This window comes from Tachypleus tridentatus, chromosome 6 (genome assembly GCF_004210375.1).
Source record: "Tachypleus tridentatus isolate NWPU-2018 chromosome 6, ASM421037v1, whole genome shotgun sequence".
In the NCBI taxonomy this organism is placed as follows: domain Eukaryota; kingdom Metazoa; phylum Arthropoda; class Merostomata; order Xiphosura; family Limulidae; genus Tachypleus; species Tachypleus tridentatus.
Genome location: NC_134830.1, coordinates 4,384,263 through 4,399,748, shown reverse-complemented (window position 1 = coordinate 4,399,748; position 15,486 = coordinate 4,384,263). Strand labels below are relative to the sequence as shown.

Below are 15,486 nucleotides of genomic sequence, written 5' to 3'. Positions count from 1 at the left end.
TGATACTTGTTCCACTAAAGTTTTACTGATATTAAAACTTTACTATGTATTTTTAACAGGTCCTCATGACATTGATACTTGTTCCACTAAGGTTTTCTGATATTAAAACTTTACTATGTATTTTTAACAGGTCCTCATGACATTGATACTTGTTCCACTAAGGTTTTACTGATATTAAAACTTTACTATGTATTTTTAACAGGTTCTCATGACATTGATACTTATTCCACTAAGGTTTTACTGATATTAGAACTTTACTATGTATTTTTAACAGGTCCTCATGACGTTGATACATATTACACTGAGGCTTTACTGATATTAAAACTTTACGATGTATTTTTAACAGGTCCTTATGACATTGATACTTATTCTACTAAGGTTTTACTGATATTAAAACTTTATTATGTATTTTCTAACAGGTTCTCATGACGTTGATACTTATTCTACTGAGGTTTTACTGGTATTAAAATTTTATTATGTATTTTCTAACAGGTCCTCATGACGTTGATACTTATTCCACTAAGGTTTTACTGATATTAAAATTTATTGTATATTTTTAACAGGTCCTCATGATGTTGATACTTATTCCACTAAGGTTTTACTGATATTAACACTTTATATGTATTTTCTAACAGGTCCTTATGACATTGATACTTATTCCACTAAGGTTTTACTGATATTTAAACTTTATTATGTATTTTAACAGGTCCTCATGACGTTGATACTTATTCCACTAAGGTTTTACTGATATTAAAACTTTATTATGTATTTTTAACAGGTCCTCATGACATTGATACTTATTCCACTACAGTTTTTCTGATATTAAAACTTTTTTACGTATTTTTAACATGTCCTCATGACGTTGATACTTATTCCACTAAGGTTTTTCTGATAATAAAACTTTATTGTGTATTTTCTAACAGGTCCTCATGACGTTGATACTTATTTCACTAAGGTTTTACTGATATTAAAACATTATTATGTATTTTCTAACAGGTGTTCATGACATTGATACTTATTCCACTAAGGTTTTACTGATATTAAAACTTTATATGTATTTTCTAACAGGTCCTTATGACATTGATACTTATTCCACTAAGGTTTTACTGATATTTAAATTTTATTACGTATTTTTAACAGGTCCTCATGACGTTGATACTTATTCCACTAAGGTTTTACTGATATTAAAACTTTCTTATGTATTTTCTAACAGGTCCTCATGACATTGATACTTATTCCACTAAGGTTTTTCTGATATTAAAACTTTATTGTGTATTTTCTAACAGGTCCTCATGACATTGATACTTGTTCCACTAAGGTTTTACTGATATTAAAACTTTATATGTATTTTCTAACAGGTCCTCATGACATTGATACTTGTTCCACTAAAGTTTTACTGATATTAAAACTTTACTATGTATTTTTAACAGGTCCTCATGACATTGATACTTGTTCCACTAAGGTTTTACTGATATTAAAACTTTACTATGTATTTTTAACAGGTCCTCATGACATTGATACTTGTTCCACTAAAGTTTTACTGATATTAAAACTTTATATGTATTTTCTAACAGGTCTTCATGACATTGATACTTATACCACTAAGGTTTTACTGATATTAAAACTTTACTATGTATTTTTAACAGGTCCTCATGACATTGATACTTGTTCCACTAAGGTTTTACTGGTATTAAAATTTTATTATGTATTTTCTAACAGGTCCTCATGACGTTGATACTTATTCCACTACAGTTTTTCTGATATTAAAACTTTTTTACGTATTTTTAACATGTCCTCATGACGTTGATACTTATTCCACTAAGGTTTTTCTGATAATAAAACTTTATTGTGTATTTTCTAACAGGTCCTCATGACGTTGATACTTATTTCACTAAGGTTTTACTGATATTAAAACATTATTATGTATTTTCTAACAGGTGTTCATGACATTGATACTTATTCCACTAAGGTTTTACTGATATTAAAACTTTATATGTATTTTCTAACAGGTCCTTATGACATTGATACTTATTCCACTAAGGTTTTACTGATATTTAAATTTTATTACGTATTTTTAACAGGTCCTCATGACGTTGATACTTATTCCACTAAGGTTTTACTGATATTAAAACTTTCTTATGTATTTTCTAACAGGTCCTCATGACATTGATACTTATTCCACTAAGGTTTTTCTGATATTAAAACATTATTGTGTATTTTCTAACAGGTCCTCATGACATTGATACTTGTTCCACTAAGGTTTTACTGATATTAAAACTTTATATGTATTTTCTAACAGGTTCTCATGACATTGATACTTGTTCCACTAAAGTTTTACTGATATTAAAACTTTACTATGTATTTTTAACAGGTCCTCATGACATTGATACTTGTTCCACTAAGGTTTTACTGATATTAAAACTTTACTATGTATTTTTAACAGGTCCTCATGACATTGATACTTGTTCCACTAAAGTTTTACTGATATTAAAACTTTATATGTATTTTCTAACAGGTCTTCATGACATTGATACTTATACCACTAAGGTTTTACTGATATTAAAACTTTACTATGTATTTTTAACAGGTCCTCATGACATTGATACTTGTTCCACTAAGGTTTTACTGATATTAAAACTTTATTATGTATTTTCTAATATTCTCAAAGCCTACAACTCACTATATGTATTTTGTCAAGTCATATTCCTAAACGTCTGTGATGAAGACAAATAACAGCATCAATTTTTATTGTTTAATCGGTTTTACTTTTATTAGAAATAACAAGAAATGCAATCATTTGTTAATTAATTATATTGTCAAATCATTTAACTCAGTATTAATTATATTTTTAGTACATAGAGATAAATGTTGATTTATTTTTGTTTTCATTTATTCTGTCCACAATTTTAGTCCAAGCCCTCAATTTCTTGACTTTGATGCTGGAAACCTACCCATGAATCGTGAGATTCAAGTTCTGCTCTCCCATGTTTCTTCTCCTGCACAAGAAGAGCAGTTTAATCCAAAGTATGGTTCATCGGATGTAGAACAAATTACTGAAATACATCTGAAAGTTTCTGGACAAAATGAAATGAGCTTAGGTCAAAGGTTTCAATGGTCAGGTAATAATGATAAAGACAGGCTAATAGACAACGATGTTCCTAAACAGCAACAGGTGAATGTAAAATTAGACATAGAAGAGAACTGTGATGCCACAAGACTTGAAGAAGGTCCAGAAATAGAAGCTCCACAAATAGTCCATGATGAATTTAGTACCAGTTTTTATTCTTGTCCTGAGGTGTCCAGATCATTTGTCCCCAGGGCTGATTGTGGACCATTAGGGACTAATTGTATCCAACCATGTTACACTTTAGAAAACAGCACAATTTCCTGTAATATTAAATGTTCAACCTCACCAAAATCAAATGAAGAAGTCAGAAAAGGACATGGAGACAAAAAACCTGCGGAAAACAAAGAAACTTCAAAGAAATATAACAGTTATTATCAAAGTGTATTATGTTTTTCTGATAATGAAGAAACAGAGTGTAAACGTTACAAGGGTAAAAATAAAACTAGTAATTTAGAAGTAAAGCCCAACAGTGAAGAAACACAGTGTAAAAAATGATGTTGTCAAAAAAGAGTGGCTCAAAAACTAAACCTAAAGAACTTGTGTCTGATACATCAATCTTGGAGAGAAAGGGGTTGCACACATTTCAAATGAGTTTTTCATCCAAAAGGAAAGAAAATAATACTTTAAAAGGAAAATCTGATTTATTCTCAGCAAAGAACACATCATCATCTAAGTCTGTAAGTATATCCAAGAAACAGCCTCAAAAGATTAGAGAAACCAATCGCCCAGTGAAGCCTCCATGTTTTCCTCATGTAACCAGTGTTATCAATACAGTTGCCAAAGGGGACTTATCTTGTAGTAACATTTGCTCAAACAGTATAACACGAAGAAGGTCTGATGAAACAACATCTAGTCTTGTGGAATTTGATAATAAGACGACTGTTAAAATGGATTCACCCAAACTTCTGTGTATTAAAGATACGTTTGAAGCTTGTAATGAGGTAAAAGAAAATGCTAAACCTTGTATATTTGTTAGTATAGGCTTAGCTCTTATTACCAGAGTTCCTGCTCATCCTCCAGGTAAGTTTATCCAACAGGATTCTGTCAGGGATTCTCCAAGGATCCATTTAAAAGAAATCAAACAGGACTCCAACAGGAGTAATGACTCTTTAAATCCAACTTGCGACACTTTATCATCAGTGAAGAGAAAGATAACAAACAGTTTGAGGCAACTACCATGTAAACGAAAAGCTGAAGAGAACAGAGGAGAAAGGCGGATGGTGTTGTCTCCTGCAGGGTCTGGTGCTACTGGGTAAGTATGTCTATATGTATTTCATCTTCTTGCTTTCTCAATTTCTATCGTTTTAAACTTCATTTCTGCTGTTGTTTTACTATCCACGATAATTTAGCTGATACGTCCCTAATTCATGTTACTTATGGTTGACGAACACCTCGCATCAATTTGAAATCATTTTATCAACTAAATATTTTATTCTGTCAATAAAAACTTGTTTTGGTAAGTTTATTATACGTTAGTCTGTCAAAAGTCAAGATCTTTAGGTATTTATTTCGTTAAGAGATTAGGTTCTTCAGTATAATTACACTGGTACATTCGAAGTTTCTATTTCAGAAAACTTGTAGAAAACATTTCATCCAGAAATGTTCAACTGTAGCGCCGAATCACAAGTTGAACATGGTTAATATTATTATAGAAGATCCAAAATTCAACTGTAAAAATACCTTCTAATATCATAACCGATTTATTAAGTAATTCTGTCCATTAATCTACTGTGAGATTTTGACCAATCATGTGCCTTTTTGCCACCTCCCACCCCATTCCTGTTCCACTTAAGAAAAGCTGGAACCAGAATTGTTTGTCCATTCCTGAAAATGGAGTCAAAATCGTAAGTGATTGACTGTCAGAAGTCATGTATAAGCTCCACCTAGTCGGAATGTCAGTAAACCGCCAAAACCAGCGTGACTTTAGGGGTCGTCCACAAATTTCACCAAAATAAGAGTAAGAAACATTGGTGAAATAAAGATTGAGGTATAGAGAAGCTTATTACCTTTTTGAAACTATATCAAAAGGACATAATATGTTATAAATACAAACTCATTGATTTTGATCTCCACATTTAAACTAATTTACAGTAATACATCTTTGAGAAAGAAAAACCTTTTTTACAAAAAAATTGTACATTATGTACACGTGAAAGTAACGAACATTGTGAACATCCTTTCACTAATATAGATTGAGCTTGTCAAGATAAAGCACACAATTAAAATTGTACATTATGTACCCCTGAAAGTAACGAACATTGTGAACACCCTTTCACTAATATAGATTGAGCTTGTCAAGATAAAACACACAATTAAAATTGTACATTATGTACCCCTGAAAGTAACGAACATTGTGAACACCCTTTCACTAATATAGATTGAGCTTGTCAAGACACACAATTAAAATTGTACATTATGTACCCCTGAAAGTAACGAACATTGTGAACACCCTTTCACTAATATAGATTGAGCTTGTCAAGATAAAACACACAATTAAAATTATTTCAAATATTGTATTTAATAATAATAGGCCTCATGTTAGGATATATTTATTTCTTATTCATTAATTCCTATTTTGATCATGTGATATTTACTGTAACTTTATTAACCGATGAATCATTAGCGCCGATACTTTAATACTTTTACGAAATACGAGAAAAGGTGAAAAATTTAAAAAAATGGAACGTTATGTCACATGTTCACTTCAAAACGCGATTTGACAGTGTCACAGACTAGGGATTTTCAGTAATGACCTTTTCACGTGATGTCATGGTGAAAGAGTTGGCGGTAGGTGATGGTGACTATGATGAGCATGTTGTCGAACTCTAAAACGACTTACCACTAACACAAAACAGATGATGTTAAGCTGAATTTATATCTATCAGTAATTTCCGTTTTCAAATTTCTTCTGAGAAAAACAAAGAAAGAACTGAAACGCATAAAACGATTTGATTGGTCTAGACGGTAATTAGGTTTGAGTCACCTAGAAAACATGAATAGGAAGAAGGAAAATTAACAAATTGTGAGTGACGTCCTACACTTGTCAACAAATTGTGAGTGAGGTCAAACACTTCTTAACAAATTGTGAGTGAGGTCTTACACTTCTTAACAAATTGTGAGTGAGGTCCTACACTTATTAACAAATTGTGAGTGAGGTCTTACACTTATTAACAAATTGTGAGTGAGGTCTTACACTTATTAACAAATTGTGAGTGAGGTCTTACACTTATTAACAAATTATGAGTGAGGTCTTACACTTATTAACAAATTGTGAGTGAGGTCTTACACTTATTAACAAATTGTGAGTGAGGTCAAACACTTATTAACAAATTATGAGTGAGATCTTACACTTATTAACAAATTATGAGTGAGGTCTTACACTTATTAACAAATTGTGAGTGAGGTCAAACACTTATTAACAAATTATGAGTGAGGTCTTACACTTCTCATCATATCATTTTTCTAAGGAACAAAAAATGGTTTCTTACTTTGATTAAAAGGTAAAACAAACAAAAGACGCTGCTTCGTTATAACGTTTTTGAGATTCAAAGCTACACGAAGACTATTTCGGTGATGCGGGCCATAATTTTAAACTAATATATTAGACGGAACACGGCTAGTCATCAGTACCCACCGCCGAATTCTCGATCTAGTCTCCACGTCTAGACATTTCGGGGAAAACTATTATAATGTAAAACAATTATAATGCTTAAAAATGTCAGTAAGCCTAGTCCATCAACCCTGCTTCTCTTTGTGAAATGAAGTCGTATAAAGTGATAATGAGGTCTTACTGGTGATGATGTTTATCTTTTGTCAAGACTTAATCATGTGCACTGTGGTTATTGTTTTAAATTATACAAGTTTTATTATACGTACACATTAGTAGCTTTCAGGTTTCATTTTTAGTAATAATTACACGTTCCCTCTGTTATAGAACCAAGGCCTGAGATTGTTGGAGACAGAAAGTACCGTTATGGAATGTAGGTTTGAGATAGAAAGTAACCGTTATTCAATCTACGTTTGAGATAGAAAGTAACCGTTATTGAATCTACGTTTGAGATAGAAAGTAACCGTTATTGCATCTAGGTGTGAGATAGAAAGTAACCATAATGGAATCTAGGTTTGAGGCTGTTTAACAGGGGAAGTGTCGTTTTAAGTTTTGAAGTGTTAGACATTGCTCTGGTTTGAGTCCGCCGCTAGCACAGCAGTAAGGCTACGGATTTACAACGCTAAACTCAGGGGTTCGATTCCCCTCGGAGGACTCAGCAGATAGCTCGTTATGGCTTTACTATAAGAAAAACACACACATGCTCTGGTTTCAGAAGCTGGAACGACTCCAGTGTCTCTGTGCCCCTGGTGTTACAGAACCAAGACTTCAAGTTAATCAACAGAAAATATTAATTTTTAAAAGATTAAAGAAACTACGTCATATTCATAATTGTCGTTACAAGATACGCATCAATCATCTTTTGTAATAAAACTCAGTTTTTCCCTGTCCTGAAAATGCGCGCCCATCTTTCTATCCAAATGCGCATGCGCACGCACTCTTTTCAAGGGATGTGAACAAATGGCGTGTGCAGATATGATTTAGTAGATATTCATGATAATAACATATTAAAGCTTTATCACGGTTTTAGTTTGTTTGTTTTTTGAAGTTCACGTAAAGTTACGCTAGGGCTATCTGCGCCAGCCGTTCCTAATTTAGCAGTGTAAGACGAGATGGAAGGCAGCTAGTCATCACCACTCACCGCCAACTCTTGGGCAACTTTTACCAACGAACAGGGGGATTGATCGTGACATTATAACACCCTCATGGCTGAATACTAACATTTGTTAATGATTATTGATTTGTTTATTTAATACTAACATTTGTTAATGATTATTGATTTGTTCATTTAATACTAAAATTTGTTAATGATTATTGATTTGTTTATATAATACTAACATTTGTTAATGATTCTTGATTTGTGTATTTGATACTAACATTTGTTAATGATTCTTGATTTGTTTATTTAATACTAACATTTGTTAATGATTATTGATTTGTTTATTTAATACTAACATTTGTTAATGATTATTGATTTGTTTATATAATACTAACATTTGTTAATGATTATTGATTTGTTTATTTAATACTAACATTTGTTACTGATTATTGATTTGTTTATATAATACTAACATTTGTTAATGATTATTGATTTGTTTATTTAATACTAACATTTGTTACTGATTATTGATTTGTTTATTTAATACTAACATTTGTTATTGATTATTGATTTGTTTATTTCATACTAACATTTGTTACTGATTATTGATTTGTTTATTTAATACTAACATTTGTTAATGATTATTGATTCGTTTATTTAATACTAACATTTGTTAATGATTATTGATTTGTTTATTTAATAGTAACATTTGTTAATGATTATTGATTTGTTTATTTAATACTAACATTTGTTACTGATTATTGATTTGTTTATTTAATACTAACATTTGTTATTGATTATTGATTTGTTTATTTAATACTAACATTTGTTATTGATTATTGATTTGTTTATTTAATACTAACATTTGTTAATGATTATTGATTTGTTTATTTAATACTAACATTTGTTAATGATTATTGATTTGTGTATTTAAGACTAACATTTGTTTATGATTATTGATTTGTTTATTTAATATTAACATTTGTTAATGATTATTGATTTGTTTATTTAATACTAACATTTGCTAATAATTATTGATTTGTTTATTTAATACTAACATTTGTTAATGATTATTGATTTGTTTATTTATTACTAACATTTGTTAATGATTATTGATTTGTTTATATAATATTAACATTTGTTTATGATTATTGATTTGTTTATTTATTACTAACATTTGTTAATGATTATTGATTTGTTTATTTATTATTAACATTTGTTAATGATTATTGATTTGTTTATTTATTACTAACATTTGTTAATAATTATTGATTTGTTTGTATAATATTAACATTTGTTAATGATTATTGATTTGTTTGTATAATATTAACATTTGTTAATGATTATTGATTTGTGTATTTAATACTAACATTTGTTAATGATTATTGATTTGTTTATTTAATACTAACATTTGTTAATGATTATTGATTTGTGTATTTAATACTAACATTTGTTAATGATTATTGATTTGTGTATTTAATACTAACATTTGTTAATGATCATTGATTTGTTTATATAATATTAACATTTCTTAATGATTATTGATTTGTTTATTTATTACTAACATTTCTTAATGATTATTGATTTGTTTGTATAATATTAACATTTGTTAATGATTATTGATTTGTGTATTTAATACTAACATTTGTTAATGATTATTGATTTGTTTATTTGATGTTAACATTTGGTACTTTTAGAGTGGTTTTGAATTTCCGCATTTTGTGAACAGCTGTCTTATGTCTATAACCGATAACTTGAAAGTTATGTTTAGGGAAATTTTCGCTAGAAATATATCGTGAAACATTCCTCCACACTTGATTTAACTGGCAGTAAACTAAACAGGAGACACCAAAATGGGAAGATAATGAGACAAAATTGTTATTTATTAAAGCTCTTTGATTTAGTAACACATGTCGTAGACATTGTAGAATCAAATAAGCAATATTTGATGTGTTTGTTTCGTTGTGAAACATCCTTATATGTTACGTAATACTATGACGTTTGTCTCTTACGCAACTATTCCAGTTCTAGTTGGGGTACAAGTACTGAAAGTTGACTTACAGTTGTTATTTCCTTATAAAAGTAAATGATAAAAATGTCTTTACACGCTAGCATGAAACATCGTCCACGTCAAACAACAGATTATATTATCCAATCAAGCATTTTTGTTATTGTTAAATACTCCACTGAAGAGAAGAAATATTGAGTAGGAAAATATAATTTTCAGAGTCCATTTCTTATAATCTTCACAAGCTAATACTATTATATCACATTAAAATTGGAAGTAAGGAAGTTAGTTAATTAATTAGATATTAACTTTAGGCTACAGATCGTGGCGATGGAAGCATTACATTAAATCGATTTGTCAAAGTAACTCTATGGTTTAAGTAAGCTTTAGGTGTTTAAATTGACAAGGACCATTTCATGTGTAGTAAGAAATTCCTGTGTGATTGTTTGTCTATGGTTAAAATAAAACGTATATACTTCATAATCAAGATTATATAGTAGAATATGAAAATCTGTGTGTATGTCTGTTTGTCCGTTATCTAACTATTACTAGATCGCTGGATCTATAACAAGTAAACTTTGTTGGGCGATAGTTTGAAAGAAGGGGCATGTTACTGGGGGCTAACACTCTTCACCCCTTCTTGCTGTTATTGATTATTTGTTATATTTGACTTCAGTTGACATTAACTACATTAATAGAAATTGCCTTACACTTAAAAATAAACAAAACCTTTAAAATTCTATAAAACAACATACATACAGTGTGGGAGGAAGCCACATAAATGTGCTATATATCTGGCACTTTCTATAGAGAAATACAGTGAAAATAATGGCTAACATTATTTCAGTACTAGTTAAAGTTAACTGAAGTTTATTGTACCCAACAGCCACCCTAATGTTGATATGAAAAGTTGTTCCTCGAGTTATACTCATTCCATACCTCTATCTGTGACCTTCTAACTTTGACCTGTTAGACATTTCTGTAGCCAATAAACATAGTTTAATTAATCACGTAAGACACTGTGAAAGGGCATCAGGAACTGTGTGTTGAAAGCAGGTAGAAGAAAGCACCCCCACTGCCACTACTTTGGCCACTACCACTTCATACAAAGTCACTCTGACCATCACACAAAGTATACCAATGTTTAAGTATACACATTGAATTATGTTTTATATAAATTGTGTGAAAGTTAGGATTTTTGTGTTATTTTCATAGCTTCCACCCATATGATTTTTAAAGTTCATATCCCCCAGACAAAGGATGGACACCTCAGCTTGTAGATATATGAATGACAAATTGCTATATTTCCTTTTCTTGTTTCAAAGCTGAAATCTAGTATCTTTAACTGAAATTTTAGATCTATAATATCTATCTCTCTAGACCATATATTTCTCTAAAGTTAGATAGAAGGATCTTTAACTGTAATACTCATTTCATATGCCTATATCTCCTCTCCACAGTAACTCAATGGTAGCCATGGTGCTAAGAACAAACAAACATATGTTGGTGGTCATGATATATTATTCTTGGTGTTGTCAAGTGTTTACAAACCTATATGTAATTTAAAAACAACAAATGCTCTTCAAGGAGAGATCGAGCACTGTTAATATATTGTAAAAATGGTGTAACACACATAAGTATGTGACCAAATATTCGCTACCTACTGGGTTATTCTAACATTACGCTTGCAAGTACTTTGATGATGTGAATATTTACATATAGCACAGTATTCATCAAGCAGAGACTATAAATTACATAAAGTATTAACATATAAATTACTCTATTAACACTTAACTTACTTTATTAACTAAATAAAATCATGTTAAAAACTTAAGTGTAAAAATAGTGTTTCCAAATAAATAGCCACTTTGTAGATGGTGGACACAGTATTGAATTCTGTTTGAGCACCTTCTATAAACACAAAAAAAATAGAAAAATGTGTGTGCAGTGAACTGAATAGTTGTGTTATTATATAATATAAACAATATTCTCAATATTATTATTAATTTGGATGTTTCAGAGTAATACAGAATGTTGTATATTAATTTGGAAGTATGTTTCAGAGTAATACAAAATGTTGTATATTAATTTGGAAGTATGTTTCAGAGTAATACAAAATGTTGTATATTAATTTGGAAGTATGTTTCAGAGTAATACAGAATGTTGTATATTAATTTGGAAGTATGTTTCAGAGTAATACAAAATGTTGTATATTAATTTGGAAGTATGTTTCAGAGTAATACAGAATGTTGTATATTAATTTGGAAGTATGTTTCAGAGTAATACAGAATGTTGTATATTAATTTGGAAGTATGTTTCAGAGTAATACAGAATGTTGTATATTAATTTGGAAGTATGTTTCAGAGTAATACAGAATGTTGTATCAAATATTTTTGCAATGTCAGATTTTTGAATAACCATATTCCCTGTTCTTCAACAGAGCTGTTGCATCTTCCTGATATAAAAGTATATATTTTTACTAGACTAATTTTAACAGCAGCATCACAGTATTATTGTCCATTCAGTTTTAAATGTATTGGCTTTATTTTTAGAAAAGTTCAATAGTTTTCATCAACTCAAATGAAAATTCCAAAAATCACCTCCTAACAGTTCACAAAAATTCATAAACTTTTAAAGAGACAAAAAACATGTCGTTTTCAGATCTCAACTGTAATCACCCCTTACTACTTATGTATTCATTCAAACTGTAGCCACCCCTTACTAATTGTGTATTCATCCAAACTGTAACCACCCTTTACTAATTGTGTATTCATCCAAACTGTAACCACCCTTTACTAATTGTGTATTCATCCAAACTCTAACCACCCCTTACTAATTGTGTATTCATCCAAACTATAACCACCCTTTACTAATTGTGTATTCATCCAAACTCTAACCACCCTTTACTAATTGTGTATTCATCCAATCTTTCCTTGAACTCGGTCAACCTTTCTGCCTCCACTGTCCTTGAAGGCAACTCATTCCAGTCACCCTGTTTGAAAAGTAATACTGTCTAGACTGCAGACAACTCCTGTGCTGTCAAAATGTCACTGATAAACACATGTGTTTCAGTCTATCTGTACCTTAATAATTTTAAACAACTCAATAAAATCACCTCTAACTCTTCTCCAGAGAAAACAAACTTAGAGATTTAGTCACTTCTCATAAAACATCATCTCAAGTGTCATCCTGGTGGCTCTTCTCTGAACCTTCTTCAATAATTCAATGTCATTCTTGAGGGATGGAGCCCAAAACGATACACAATATTCTACATTTTACAAGTGACCTAAACAATGAAATGAAAATATCCTTTGCCTTCTATTTAGTATTTCTTCAGATGCTTCCCAAAACCCTATTAGACCTACTGCTAGCTACAATACATGTGAAACATTAGCATATTTTTTTTCAACCACAGTACTTAATGTATTTACATTTAAACCATAACAATAATTTGGTTTGTGAAAACATACATCTATTGCCTATATCCAAAACCTACATCCATCACCGTACATTTTGGATAGTTAAACTTCATCTGCCACGTATTGGTCCACTCCATCAAATGATCTAAAACCTCCATGTAAGCCTGCAACATTTCTGATACAATCCAAAAATCTTACTGTCATTTATAAACTTCAAAATATTGTTAGTCATTCCAGAGCCATTATCATTATTATAAATTACAAACAGCAGAGGACCCTGCATAGAACCTTGAGGTACACCACTTGTTACTATTGATCCAGTCAGATCCAACTCCATTTATTACTGCTTTCTACTCTCCAGCCAGTTTTCTATTTAATTTAATAACTTTTCAATCAGATCCACAAATTAATTTCTGTAACAAGTTAGATATCTTATCTGTAAATTAAAATAGACCAAATCCACAAGATTTCCTTCATCGATTCTTGCAGTAACATCCTCAAAAAATATCATATTTGTTAATGAAACCATGCTGGTTCTCTGACAGATATTTGTTAATGAAACCATGCTGGTTCTCTGACAGATATTTGTTAATGAAACCATGCTGGTTCTCTGACAGATATTTGTTAATGAAACCATGCTGGTTCTCTGACAGATATTTGTTAATGAAACCATGCTGGTTCTTTGACAGATATTTGTTAATGAAACCATGCTGGTTCTCTGACAGATATTTGTTAATGAAACCATGCTGGTTCTCTGACAGATATTTGTTAATGAAACCATGCTGGTTCTTTGACAGTACATCAAACTGCTTTAAGTGACTAAAACCATGCTGGTTCTTTGACAGTACATCAAACTGCTTTAAGTGACTAAAACCATGCTGGTTCTTTGACAGTACATCAAACTGCTTTAAGTGACTAAAACCATGCTGGTTCTTTGACAGTACATCAAACTGCTTTAAGTGACTGCAATACATCTTTAATCACACTTTCCAACTACTGATGTAAAACTAACTGGACTATAGTTACTTGGACAATGTTTAGATATTGGACTAACATTGAACAACTTCAGTATATAGGTCTTCCACTACATGATGACCTATAAAACTATTAGCTATAGATTCACAAATAAATTCTTTAAGTTTATTTAAAACTTATAAGTTGTCTGTCCAGGGAATTTATCAATGTTTAGATTTTCCAACATTTCTCTTACAGTTTCAAAACTTAATGTATTGTACATCAGTATTTTCCCCATACATTAAGTGCTCTGGCTGAGGCATAATACTTATGTCTTTATTTGTAAAACACTGAACAAAAGATGTAATTTAAGAAGTTTACCATTTCAAACTCTTACAAGACCATTATCATTTTCAAGAACCTCATTCCCCACCCTAACATTTTGTCTACCCATCATATACATAAAGAATTATTTTTTGTTTAACTCTCCCAGCTAATCCTCTTTCATCTACAGTCTTGCCCTGTTAACTTCAAGTTTAACCACCTACTTTGATCTCCTATAACCCTTATTATTTTCAGTTAGTTTAAACTTATTGAATATGTTTATCCCTTATATGATTTCTTACACATTTACTAAACCATACTAGTGTATTCCTCTTTTTTGCCTGTTTTTATTCTGTAGGGAATATTTATGTTCTGTATGCATATAAATCTTCCCCTAAATGCTTTCCACATCTGTTCAGGATCACCTCCCAACTCTTTAGTCCAATCTTTAGAACCCAGATCATGCTTACTTCCATCAAATTCCTGAAATTTGGAATCAGGAAACCATTCTTCTTCAATTCTACATGTAGTAAAATCCTAAACTTAATAGTGCAATGAACTCTAGTAACATGAATTAGAACCCAAACCTTTTAAATAATATAACGTATATATTTATTTCTGTCACTATCTTCATATTTTTGCATTTCCAGAAAACGGAGAAAAAAGGAAGTGGATATTATGTGGAATTGCACTCCAACTCCCAAATCACCAGGATACTGCGATAGCCAAAATAATTGTTCAGTTAGTTCATATTTCAGCCACCAGAGTTCTCTCAATATCAATTCTTGGAGCCATAATGACGATAAAGAACAATGTACAAAACATAAGCCGAAGGGTGAAGTAAATAGTACATCAGAAGCTCCCGTGTCTCACTCCTCCGATAAAAATTTAAAAGAAAGAAAAGAAACAAGGGATGAAATCAAAAGAAACAAGAAAAAACATGGATAG

At 30.6% G+C, this 15,486-nt stretch overlaps 2 protein-coding genes across 2 annotated transcripts in view; both read left to right on the top strand.

Annotated features, from left to right (window-relative positions):
* LOC143254592 (uncharacterized) overlaps nucleotides 1–3,622 on the top strand; it is a 24,159-nt gene extending 20,537 nt beyond the window's left edge. Inside the window, exon 4 of the mRNA XM_076509745.1 lies at nucleotides 2,911–3,622. Coding sequence (XP_076365860.1) covers nucleotides 2,911–3,622 — 712 coding nt within the window. The remainder of the gene's footprint in view (nucleotides 1–2,910) is intronic.
* Nucleotides 3,619–15,486, top strand: LOC143254590 (uncharacterized). Its single transcript, XM_076509743.1, has 2 exons — nucleotides 3,619–4,379; nucleotides 15,189–15,486. The coding sequence occupies exons 1-2, from the start codon at nucleotides 3,619–3,621 to the stop codon at nucleotides 15,484–15,486; spliced, it is 1,059 nt and encodes a 352-aa protein (XP_076365858.1).